Genomic DNA, 13,394 nt, shown 5'->3' on the forward strand with positions numbered 1-13,394 from the left:
GTTCGATTTATAAAACAAAGGAAATATTTAGAAAATTTGTCAAAATATAAGGAAAAAAGTAAGTTACTATCCACTATTTGTGTATCTCATCAGGTGTGTTCAGTTTATTTATTGTGGCAAAATATACATAAATAAAATTTACCATTTAAACAATTTTAAATTGTACAGTTTAGTGGTAGTAAGTACATTCACGGTGCTGTGCAACTATCACTACCATCCATCTCCACAGTTGTTTTCATCTGCCTGAACTGAAACTCCTAACCCATTAAATAATAACTCCCCATTGCCCCCAGGTCCCTGGTAACCACCATTCTTTTTGTCTCTATGAATTTGACTACTCTAGGCACTTCATGTAAGTGGAATCATGTAGTGTTTGTCTTTTTGCGACTGGCTTGCTTCACTTACCATAATGTCTTCTAGGTTCATCCATGTAGCGTTGTCAGAATTTTGTTTCTTTTTAAAGCAGAATAGTATTCCATTCTATGCATATACCACATTTAAAATCCACTCATAAGTAACTTGGGTTACTTATGCTCAGGTGTTTTTTGTATGTTTTTGAGGGGGTATTCGTGTGTGTGTGTGTGTGTGTGTGTGTGTGTGTGTATTTTTTTAATGATCAGAGAGTGAATTGCCTAGTTAATAAAGAATGAATATAATAAAATTGAGTTTGATAAAACTCTACAAACCACTGCACTCTTATATAGATCCATTGTTACAAAATAGTGTTGGTTGTTAAAAGGATGATTACAGAAGACTATACGTTGTACTGTGCAAATATATCATGACCATTGGAAAAATAGCATAAAATATGTATCCTACTAGTAGTAAGTACCATAATGGTCAAAGGTTTAGTATAAAGTTAATAGAAGACCTGAGATTCTTAATATATGGTAATTGGATTACCATAAGGAAGTGTAATAGGCACAAAATTACGTGCACTTTGAAGTGTCCAAAACAGTGAAGGTGTAATATATGTTCTAGTCTTTGAGTTCCCACACAGGTGACTTTACTAACATTTCTTTTTGTATTTTAAAAAGAGTCCACTCAGTCCAGGTGCAGTGCCTCATGCCTATAAGCCCAGCAGTTTGGGAGGCCAAGGTAGGAGGATCACTTGAGGCCAGGAGTTTGAGACCAGCCTGGCAGCATAGCAAGACCCCATCTCTGCAAAAAAAAAAAAAAAAAAAAAAAAAAAAAAAAAAAAAAAAAAAAGTTAGTGGGGTACGTGGTGCATGCCTATAGTTCCAGCTACTCAGGAGGCTGAGGCATGAGGATTACTTGAGCCCAGGAGGTTGAGGCTGCAGTGAGCCATAATTGTGCCACTGCACTACAGCCTGGGTAACAAAGCAAGATCTTGTCTCTTAAAAAAAAAAAAAAAGTCCATTCATTTATTCAGGTTTGAGGCAATGGGTTCACTGCTGCCCATTATCCCAGTTCACTGTGCCATCATTATGTTCCAGATATTGTTCTAAGTGCCTTACATGTATTAAGTGTTTTCCCCCTTCCACTATTTTTATCCCAGTTTTTCAAAAGGAGAAAGTAAGTCACCTAGAAGTTAAGTAACTTGCCTGAAGTTTCATAGCTAGTGAGTAGAGGATCTAGGAATCAGATCCAGACAATCTTCTCTTAAGCTTTGCTGCCACTCTTAACACCTTTGTCAAGGTGCTGTCATAAGTGCTGGAGGTACAGGAATGTACACATCTGAAAATTTTTCTTGATCTCATGGAACGTACATATTTATATTTATTAAATGTATTTTAAAATTTCTGTCCTGATTAAAATGTATAAATAGACATACAAAAATATGTAGGAAAATACTATATGTAGTTAGGTAATCATATGTAATTAACATATTACCATGTTATTTCAGTATTATTTAACGAACGTTTCCATTGTATGGGTGTGTCATAATTTAACCATTCCCCTGTGTTGGAAAGAAATACCCAAACCTTTCCTAATAATCAGTATTGCAATGACCTTTATAACACCTTCATTGTTTTTTTTTTTTTTTTAACATTTTGTTGTATTTTACTTTATGGAGCGGCTGTGTGTCCAGTATGTCCGACCCTCTTCCTCGGTTCTGGGCTCGGGTGGGGGTTCCCTTGGCAAACTGCAGGCCCCTGGCTGGGACGCCCCTGCTGCCGGCGCCGGCAGCCTCGAGGCCTTCCCTGCTTGCGCGGTGCGCTCCTCGGGGTTGGCACAGGCATAGCCCCGGGGGACGTGAGGTTCCCGAGTGCTCTCCCACCCCGCCGACAGGAGGGATGGTGGCCGAGCGGGCCGGGGCGGGCGTGGCGTGGGTGTGCCAGGAGCTCCGCGGTTGCCGCCAAGCGAGCTGGAGCTGACCCTCGGCGTCCCGTGAGCACCCCGCGGATCAACACCTTCATTGTTGTCGTTTCAGATTATTATATGAGGCTGTTTAGAAAAACATTAGTTATTGGCATCTGTTTCTAACTACTTTCCTGAAGTTTATGCTTTAGCAGTAGTTTGCTAGCAGTTATTTGATCTCATAATTTCATAAATATTGTGTGTTGTAAATTCAGTAGTCAAAACCAAAACAAAATAATCAGAATTTAGTCATCAAAAAAGTGGGCCTTATTTATGTTAATTTAATTTTTCCGCTTTCAGAGCCTTTGCTCTCCTTGATACTGGCATCACAGTGTATTTTTAGTGTATTAATATATACAAAGTTCTGAATTATAAATGTGAATTTTGATGTAAATACAATTCTCAAAATATTAATATAATCCACCAAATAAGTTAATTTTAAAATGGAAAATGGGATATACCAAAAATCATTTTAGATTCTTAATATCATTTAGCGGTGAATGTGTGTTTTTCCCTATCCTGCCTGGAAAAGCCATTCCTAAATATTTTCTTCCATTCATTCAATAAATATTTGTGTACCTACTGTGTTTAATGGCATATCAGATTTACCTGCCATCATGAACTTTCTATATTTAGCTTATCAATCATATATTCGAAGTACAGTCGTAACATTTTCACATATTTAGTAGTTTCTAGTGCCTATTGTGTTGCGGGCTTTGGTGGTAAAGTGATGATAGGTTTACAGAGATGAAAGACAAAAGTTATACCCTTGGGACCTCACAGCATAGTAAAGGAAGGAGACTGTAGTAACTAGCATGGAAGCGGAATGTTTTCTAGACAGTTTCATAGGTGCTTTTTTTTTTTATTGAGACAGAGTCTCACTTTGTCACCCAGGCTGGAGTGTAGTTGTGTGATCTCAGCTCACTGCAACCTCTGCTTCCCAGGTCCTGCCTCAGCCTCCTGAGTAGCTGGGACTACAGGTGCGCGTCACTATGACCAGCTAATGTTTGGGTTTTTTTAATTTTTTTTTTCTTTTGGTATTTTTAGTAGAGATAGGGTTTCACCATGTTGGCCAGGCTGGTCTCAAACTCCTGACCTCAGGTGATCCACCCACCTTGGCCTCCCAAAGTGCTGGGATTATAGGCGTGAGCCACCGCTCCCGGCCTCATAGGGTTTTTAATACACATTACTGAAGATAAAAATAGAGTGCAACTACAGATAAAATAAAGATTTGTAGTTCTGTGAAGGATACATTTGTCTGGAGGAGCAGAGTGTAGGAAACAATGTGATATCCTTTCAGGAGTGAGTGTGTGTGTGCGTGTGTGTGTGTGTGTGCGTGTGTGTGTGTGTGTGTCACATTCAGAGCCATTAGGTTGTTTTAAGAAGGAATGGGAAGGGGCCAGAGGGATGGACTAATGGGCTAAAATCATCAGTTTGAAAAGACGGTTGTGGCTACAGGCAGAGATTTCACTGGATCAGGTCTCTTGTTTCTGTTCTTCATTAGTTTCTTCCCACCTACTCTGGTAGAGTTCTTTCAGTATATATAATTCTGTCACCATTATCAGCTTTCTGAAGAGTGACCTACATTTTATAGTCTGCATTCCCCACAGTCTACAGTAAATCTAAATCTTAAAAATACATAATTTTTTCTGACAGTGGATTGAAAGATTTTCATCAGTTACATCTACTCTTTCAACCAGGAAATAGTTTCATTTTCTCCTTAGCACATACTTTTTAGCCCTAGCTGGGAAACTTTCATCTTCATTCTTTACACAAGCTGTTCCACATGCCTAGAGTGGAACAGCTTGTGTAAAGCTGTTTTCATCTACTTCTTTCCTAGGAAGCTCTTTTTATGGCTTGCGTGTATTAAAAATTTGCCTTATCAGTCATCTTAAAGTAATTTAAATTGCTTTATGACAGTAAATGAATATATTTATTGATCAGTTATCAGTTTTACTTTGTGTAGCTTGAGTGTTCTTTCTTGTAGCTACGTGATGCCACACTTGTGGTAAAAGCAGTGTGAATTCTTAGTAGATTTAAAATGTGATACATACACTTCTTACTATACCATTTCTAAAAATGAAATATTTTTTATGTTTTTATGTAAGAAAGGTGGGGTGGGGTTAGGAGGAAAGGAACAGATACCTGCCAAGTCAATCAGAGAATGGCGGTAAAACTTGATGGTTAGCCGTCTGTCTGTTCATTTTTATGAATGCTACTATAGAAGTAATCTTTAGAAACTGGAGCTGTTTTCAGTTTAATGACGTCCATGCAATTAACCGGATTCATTAATAACGGCATCAGGAAGAGCATTGTTTGAAGGATCCTCTGCCTAGTCTATTAATCAGTTTCCTTTTATTTAGACAGGTGTACAGGTGATTTCTGGCCCTCATTCACAGAATAGAATAGTGGTCGTTGAGAAGCAGACCTAGCACCTAGCAAGTCTTCAGACCAGTCTTTTAAGTAATTTTTATTCCCTGAGAAGAAAATTGAAGAAACAATTGGGGCAAAGAGATTTGTGGGGTTTTACTAGAAAGATCTCGATAAAGCAAGGACTGTCACTCTATTCCTCATTCATATGAGGGTTCACATTAAAAATGACAGTGTTACACAGGGTAGCAGCAGCTTTTTTGTTTTTCTTAGTCATGGCAGCAGTTAACACAGTGCACTAGCAGTTTAACATACCAACACTTAAGGCCTTATTTTTTGTTTTTGTTTTTAAGTCATTGAAATTATGAGACTATCATTCAAATGGAAGCATTATAGTTCTTCGGAACCATTATGATCTCAAAACGAAAGGAGAATGATACAGATACACTGGCTGAGGTGTTTTGAGGTGCATCGAAGTGTTCCAAGCTGTGACTTACCTTAACATGTTCTTGAAGTACCATGGCGTGGATTAAAAGGTATGCTTTAGAAATCTCCCAGTGACCCCAAGGTCATGGATAGAATGAACACTCATGATTCTGTATTTAGTTAATGCATATTTAAGATATTCTGTATTTAGTTATTACATATTTAAGTTATATAACTTTTGATTATAGATGTGGTTATGGATTTATGGTAGTATTTTTTGTTACAAAAACCCATGGATTTTCTTTTTCCTTTATGATATATGGTTGTGGAGGATACTGTAAGTATTTTCCCTAAGTTTTTATAGTAATGGGCTGTAATTTCATTCACCAAATAGTTTAGGGATTATTCATGTATTACTCTGTAATTATCTTTTACATCATAGACTAGTTCTCTACAGAACTGTCATTTTATGGTAGCCTGTACAGGAAATAGTTGGATGAAGTCTTCAGTTGGGTTACTAATTTGATCAAACAAAACAATTTTTATTTGGGCCATTTAGTACAGTTTTTTTCTTTTCCAAAGAATTTTCACTTAAAGGATAATGAGTTATTTATTTATTTTTTATTTTTATTTCTTTTTGAGATGGAGTCTTGCTCTGTCGTCTGAGCTGGAGTGCGGTGGCACTATCTCGGCTCAGTGCAACCTCCACCTCCTGGGTTCAACCAATTCTTCTGCCTCAGCTTCCTGAGTAGCTGGAACTACAGGCACTCACCACTATACCTGGCTAGTTTTCGTATTTTTAGTAGAGACAGGGTTTCACCATATTGGCCAGGCTGGTCTCGAACTCCTGACCTCGTGATCCACCCGCTTCGGCCTCCGAAAGTGCTGGGACTACAGGCGTGAGCCACTGTGCCCAGCCTATTATTTATTTTTTTGTTGAGACCGATTCTTGCTCTGTTGTCCGGGCTGGAGTGCAGTGGCACGATCTTGGCTCACTGCAGCCTCTGCCTCCTGGGTTCAAGCAATTCTCCTGTCTCAGCCTTCCAAGTAGCTGGGACTACAGGTGCCCGCCACCACGCCCTGCTCATTTTTGTATTTTTAGTAGAGACGGCGTGTCACCATATTTGTCAGGCTGGTCTCGAACTCCTGACCTCAGGTGATCTGCCTGCCTCAGCATCCCAAAGTGCTGGGATTACAGGCGTGAGCCACCACACCTGGCCAAAGATGAGTAATTTAAAAAATTAATATTGTGATTATTATTTATTTAACAATGTATGTATGCAGTTATTCATGTGTTTGTGGTATATAGTTTTGCTGTAACTTGTGGTTACTAGTATAGTAATTCTAGTCTTCATAATACCTACTTAATCAAAAACCTTTTAAGTTTTTATTTTTATAAAATTTTGAGTGATGTAATGAAAATTTTTTTAATTATATGAAATCTTGGAAACCTGATTTTCATACTGTGTGTTTGGTATTAAATGTTCTTTTTAAAGAGTAGTAGAAGTGAGTGAAGAATGCTGAATTCATTAATGTTACATCAGATTCAGAACTCTCTTTTAGGTAATAAAAGAAGCAATATTGGGAAGACAGGTTTAAATAAATCATGGGTAGATAAGTGTAATAGAAATACACTGGTATAGTCCATGATTTTTGTCAGTTAGTCTACCTTAATGTTAAAATCCTTTTGGTATGTTAGCAGTTATATTCTTAATGGAATTTAGTTGTTAAAGTAAGATGAAACTGCTTTATATTAAACTCTAGTCTATGATAACAGTGATCTAATCAAGTTCCAAGATAGAATCATCTGCTTATTAGCCAAGGCAATCAATTAGTTCAATCAGGAATTTTACGTCTGATGGGACAGAATAGTATCCACCCTCCAAAAAGATATTCTTGGACATAATGGTTTCAGGATAGTGTTCAATGTGTTGTTTACAAAATTGTTTCTTTATAATACTTGCTATCTCAACTTTAACATTTCTTTTTGGGGTAGCACTTGAGAATCCATTTGTTTTGTTTTAACTCCACAGATGTTTTTGATGTACAGCTAGATTGGGAAGTCCTGTTCTCTTTGGAAGACTTTTTTTTTTTTTCTTTTTCTTTTTCTTTTTTTTTTTTTTTTCTTGAAATGGAGTCTTGCTCTGTTGCTCAGGCTGGAGTGCAATTGTGTGATCTCGGCTCACTGCAACCTCTACCTCCCGGTTCAAGCAATTCTCCTGCCTCAGCCTCCCCAGTAGCTGGGATTACAGGCGCGAGCCACCATGCCCAGCTAATTTTTTGTATTTTTAGTAGAGACGGGGTTTCACTATGTTGGCCAGGCTGGTCTCGAACTCCTGATCTGCCCATGTCGGCCTCCCGAAGTGCTGGGATTATAGGTGTGAGCCACCGTGCCCGGCCTGGAAGTCTTTATAACTTTGTGGTTAAGAGCTTACTTAGATCCTGGGGTCACCTCACCTGCATTTCAAATCTAATACTTCCCTTGTTATTGTGACAAGTTCTAAGAGTGACTTGAAAAAACCCATAAATTTATATATTAGAAAAATAAGCATATTGTTATATAATTATATAATATGATTTATATATAGATAATTATATATATACACACAGTGCAGGTTTGGGCATGTAGGAAGCCAGTGTCAGATTAAGTGTTGATGATTATTAAATGCCAGATTAGATTTTTTTTGTAGAGGGTACGCTATTACATTTTTCTTACCCTGACTGAGTCTTGTACTCTTCTATGCTATTCCTAGAGTAAAATAAGCCATCACTATTTGACTGATGTTTTCAATTTTTTGGGCTTTTTCTCATCAGTGAAAGAAGGTGGCCACTGGAGTCTGCTACTTTATCCATGATCATCTTATCCTGCTGGGGTGATGTGTGTGTTTTCTAAAGCTGTGTTTTTCAAATTGCAGGCTTCAGCACATTCATGAGTGGGTCAAGAAATAAATTCAGTGGGTTATGACCAGCATTAAAGCACGTATTAGCATAGAAAATAAAATATCAGTGCATTGAATATAGAAAAGAATGTATTTCTTGAAACTTCTGTTTAGTTTTATCAAAAGATTGAAATAAAATATATCCACATTTATGTGGATATTGTTTAGTTCCACTAAGTGTATGTTTCCCTTAGTCATAGACATCCTTTAAAAGTGGTATTAGTTTTATATTATTTTGCCTTCTGAGAGGAATTGACCAGCATAAGTTTCAGTATGCTTTCTAATGGTATGCCATATCCTCTACATTACTTTCAAGGGTCCTCCTACCATCTTTTACTTTTATTTTTTGAAGGAAAGGTTGTTAGAGAATATCTAAGGAATAGAGAGTAGAAGAACATAGCAGCAGTGGCTTTTGAGTAACATTAACCAAGGCTGTTTTATTAAGTAGAGTGATGTAGTATCTTGCCCCTTGGCATGTATTGTGATGGTTATCAACTCATAGATCAGTGGTTTTCAAACTGCCAGTGGTAGCACACTCTGGAATCAATTTAGTAAGTTGCTGCCTCCCGTGAACCCCCTACCCCCTAATGAAACAGAAAAGAACAAAATAGAAAATGTTATGAATGTATCACACAATATATACCTTTCTAAAACTTCTGTGTCAGTGGCATGTGTATGTATGGGATTGCAGAGACCTAATTTCTAGTGATTATCAACTGGAAAACTATGAAACTCAGTCTAATAAATTCATATTGCCAAGCTGACCTCAGCCACAAAAGCTTCAGATATTTAAGACAAATATTACCAGATCAGTAGTTTTTTTTGTTTTGTTTTGTTTTGTTTATCTCTGATGGTAGAGAACAGTTAGTTTGCTATAAAACTTTGGTTTTGTTTTGGTTTTGTTTTTTTGTTGCTGTATTGTTTTGTGATGTGTATGTGTTTGTTTGCCCTGGTAAATATATATATGTATTTATTTTTATTTATTTTTTTGAGACCAAGTCTTGCTCTGTCACCCAGGCTGGAGGACAGTGACATGATCTCAGCTCTACTGCAACCTCCGCCTCCTGGATTCAAGTGATTCTTCTGCCTCAGCCTCCTGAGTAGCTGGGACTACAGGCGCGTGCCATCATGCCTGACTAATTTTTTGTATTTTTAGTAGAGACGGGGTTTCACCGTGTTAGCCAGGATGGCCTCAATCTCCTGAAATCGTGATCTGCCTGCCTCGGCCTCCCAAAGTGCTGGGATTACAGGCATGAGCCACCGCCCCCAGCCTGTCTTGGTAAATATTTAAAGGTTCATACATAGGAAATTTACAATATATCCTAGTTGTGGAAGGATTTACCCTTGCTTTGCATTGATGGAAGAGACTCATGCAGTTTAAAAAAAAATACAAATAGGCCGGGCGTCGTGTTTCACGCCTGTAATCCCAGCACTTTGGGAGTCCGAGGCAGGTGGATCACAAGGTCACGAGTTTGAGACCAGCCTGGCCAATATGGTGAAACCTCATCTCTACTAAAAATACAAAAATTAGCCAGGCATGGTGGCAGGCGCCTGTAATCCCAGCTACTCGGGAGGCTGAGGCAGGAGAATCTCTTGAACCTTGGAGGTGGAGGTTGCAGTGAGCTGAGGTCGCGCCACTGCACTTCAGCCTGGGCGACAGTTGTGAGACTCTGTTTCAAAAAAATAAATTAATTAATAAAATAAAAAGAAAATACAAATAAAATGATGATGCACACTAAAACCTATCAGTTCAGGCCAAGTGCAGTTGCTCACGCCTGTAATCCCAGCACTTTGGGAAGCCGAGGTGGGCAGACCACCTGGGGTCAGGAGTTCAAGACCAGCCTGGCCAACATGGGAAAACCCCATCTCTACTAGAAATCCAAAAATTAACCAGATGCAGTTAATCTCAACTACTTGGGAGGCTGAGGCAGGAGAATTACTGGAATCTAGCACACGGAGGTTGCAGTGAGCCAAGATCATGGCACTACACTCCAGCCTGGGCAACAGAGCAAGACTCTTGTCTCAAAAAAATAAAAAATAAAACCTCTCAGTTTCATTTTTTATATGTTAGGACTTGTTTGTATAATAGGTGCTTCTTCAATTCAGAAGGCAAATATAAAATTTAAAGTTGCAAAAAATTAAGCATAAATCCAATACATTACAAATACTGAAGGCAGTTAAATGTTCAAATGTTAAAGCTTCTGTTTTTGTGAAGATTTCAGTAACATTTAAAATTTTATTTTTCTTGGATTAGTTCCTGTGCCTACTGCAGTGTCCTCATAACAGCAGATGTTTGCTTTATAGATTTATTGAGGATGATCACAGAGTTTCTGGTGAATATTTTAAAATAAATAAGGCTTCAGAGCAGGGTGGTATCAGCATATGTATATTTTAAGATTGTCTAAAATATAGTTTCTTTCTCCTTAGAAAAGATGAAGACTTCTGGTAAATTGTTTCACAGCAGTGGAATTTGTACATTAGTTTTCTACACTTGGGAGTTGAAAAATGGAAGAATTATTTGCCAAAAGAAGAGGACAAAAGATAATATGCATAATTCATCTTTTTCTGCAAGTTCTTGGAAATTTAGTCAAAGTACATAGTTCAGTTCTCTGAATTGGGCATGATATGCTCTTCAGAAATCATGTTTTGAAATTACAGAAGATAAATAACCTCTCCCAATCAGTGTGTTAACTACCCTGATGATGGTTGCTTGTCTTTGTACAGATGTGTGCAGGCATACATCTTTAGTGGTGGAGGCAGTAAATGAAAACATATGGATTCAGAGTATGGAAGAATTGAATTCATTTTTTTCTGTTGCTTTGTTTCACCAGATTCCCCCTATTCCACATTAACCCCTTGTCTTCTCCCAGATTATCCAACTCTTCCTACTCTTTTCCATAGCGTTGTTTTGGCTTTTTGGCATTATAAGAGGATTGCTTTTTTTCCCCCTTAAGTTATGTTTACTCACTTCATTGTCACTGCTTTCCACCTCATACTGGTTATCCTGTTGGAAGCACAAGGTTTTATGTTGTCTCTCTGTGGAATTTGTTTCTTCAAAGCTTTGTGTCTTTCCTTTGGTTGTCATCATGCATGATAGCAGCATGTATTCTTTTTCTTTGGTAAATTTCTCCGCCTAGAGTGTACTTTAGAAGGAAACTAAACTGCATTCTAGTTTAGTTGGCCCCAAACTGAGATCAGTAGCCAGAGATGGCACCCAAGGGTGGTGAGGGGATTAAAAATGCCTGTAGAAGTGTTGGTGGCAGCAGCTAAGCAGCTAGATTAATCAAATGTGCATGAAATTTAACTTTAAATAAACTCCTTTGTTGTTGAATTTTCTGTGGAAAAACTAACTTGAGTGAGAAATTCTAGCCCTGGGGCAGGGATAGGCCAGAGATAAATGACACAAATATGCTTATAAAATGGGGGTGACTGGGTACAAGCAGAACACACTGAAAGCATTCATATTTGAAATAAACAGTCACTATCTCTGTAGGGAGCCAATTTTCAATCCTTGGTCTACTTTTCAAATCTGTTCTTTCCCCTACCCTCATTAGCAGATTTTACTTATTTTGTTGACTCCTGTAACTCCATCCCCTGGAACAGTGAATAGTCATAACAGATATTCAGCAAATATTAGTCAAATGAATGAACTTTTGATACTACTAGGTTTTTAAGACATGCATCTATCTTGTCATGGCAGAACAGGTCATACTCTTATTTACCAGCCTCTTAATTTACAAACTGAGAGAATAGCTAGATATATAAGAAGGTAATCTTATTTTGAAATGATTTCAATTTCTAGAAATTTGTCATCACTGAACTCTTGTGAGGTGGGGATTGGTACATCTGAAGGCCAAGAATATCTGAGTGTGTTATGCTAACAATGAATCAATATTGCGCTTACAAGATTTCCCTTACCAAATGATTTACCCAGTCTTCACAATAGCTCTGCAGATTGCTAACAATTAACATTCCTATTTTACAGAGACGGAAGCTCTAGAATAACTATAAAAGTGTTGGGATTTTTTCTTTGTTTGTTTTTGTTAGAAAAACCTGGATTTTGAGGAAGCAAAATGTGGAAAGAGTTTATGTAATAATTCACCAGATTTTTCTCACAGTGGTAGATATCCAAGTGTGAGATTATTTGATTGTGATCTATGCTCATATTCCACAGAAGAAAAGCTCTGTATTTCAACTAAAACATTTCCATATTTGGGACTGACCAGATTTGGTTTGTTAGGAGGTGGACAGTTGCCCTTTTATGGCCACTAGATACTCCATTGCTCTCTTTTATTTCTCTTCAACTTGGTGGCTGTGACACTCCCTCAAACAATCTTTTCTTTCTCTTTTTTTTCACTGCTCTTTTGTACTCCAGTGTTCTCTGCTTTCCTCCCCCTCTCTTCCAACCTTCCAGCCCCTTTCTCTCTCTTCTCCTCCCATTCCTCATTTACATGCAGCCTGAACAAACCAAAGAGTTTGCTGTACATTCTGCCTGTAAAAGAATAGTATGTGAACATTGCTTTTGAGTCAGCGAACTGGGCAGGTCAAGTGAGAAGTTATCTGACCAACAAGGATCAAGTCAGGAGGATGCTGGGAATAGCATAAATCTTAGATCTTAGGAGATTGTCCAAAAAGGAGAGAGCTGATCCAGGATGAGTAGTAGTTTTCAGAATAAAGTCCTTGTCAAATATAATAACTGGACCAGTGGTTTTAATTTTGGAGAAATGCTAGAACCAAACCAAAACATTGATAAATAATAGGAAAAATTAACAGTTAGAATGACTCCCTTTCAACTTGATTTTTGTTCCAAAGTTCAAATTTTTACTTAGAATTAAGGTTTTCTTTTCAATCTGAAATTCTTCTTTATATCCTGAGCTCCTAACATTTTAAAAGCACAGATAATCAATTTGTTAACTAATAACATTATGTTTAATAATGTCATTATTTTCTTAAACACAGTGGTATATTATTGTTACTACAGTAAAGAATTGCCTGGGTGTAATTGCTGGAGATCTGAACATGGTGTATCACATTTTCCGATCAATTAGTTTTAGACTCAACAAAACTACATCAGGGAATTTGTAAGGTGTATTGAGAGACTCCCATTTAGATCTTGATACCACTTCTTTATAGAATCTTTCAAAAATGTGGATTATCACTTCTTTGAAGTGGCAACATGCTTCATTAAAGAACATTGCTTGTGGAGCAAGTAATAACAGTAAGCTATAGTGTTGTATCTTTGTAGGGCATTCTCCATAGGAAAGATAGTTCTATCAATTTTAGCTACCTGAATTTGGTAAAATAGTTCCCTTTTCTCTCCATTGTAAAATTTGAAAA

General features: G+C 37.6%; 1 protein-coding gene across 13 annotated transcripts in view; it reads left to right on the forward strand.

Annotated features, from left to right (window-relative positions):
- RBPJ (recombination signal binding protein for immunoglobulin kappa J region) overlaps window positions 1-13,394 on the forward strand; it is a 115,938-nt gene that overhangs the window by 38,072 nt on the left and 64,472 nt on the right. For 4 of the 13 annotated variants that reach the window (XM_057302046.2, XM_057302047.2, XM_063603750.1 and 1 more), the window contains one exon: window positions 5,046-5,228. The exons of 6 other annotated variants lie outside the window; for them this stretch is intronic. In XM_057302046.2, coding sequence (XP_057158029.1) covers window positions 5,212-5,228 — 17 coding nt within the window. In that variant the 5' untranslated portion in view covers window positions 5,046-5,211. Of the gene's footprint in view, window positions 1-5,044; window positions 5,229-9,319; window positions 9,337-10,631; window positions 10,650-13,394 lie in introns of those variants that run through there. 3 more of the 13 variants (XM_057302048.2, XM_057302049.2, XM_063603751.1) reach the window with 3 other exon arrangements.

The sequence above is a fragment of the Pan paniscus genome, chromosome 3, assembly GCF_029289425.2.
Source record: "Pan paniscus chromosome 3, NHGRI_mPanPan1-v2.0_pri, whole genome shotgun sequence".
Lineage (NCBI taxonomy): Eukaryota > Metazoa > Chordata > Mammalia > Primates > Hominidae > Pan > Pan paniscus.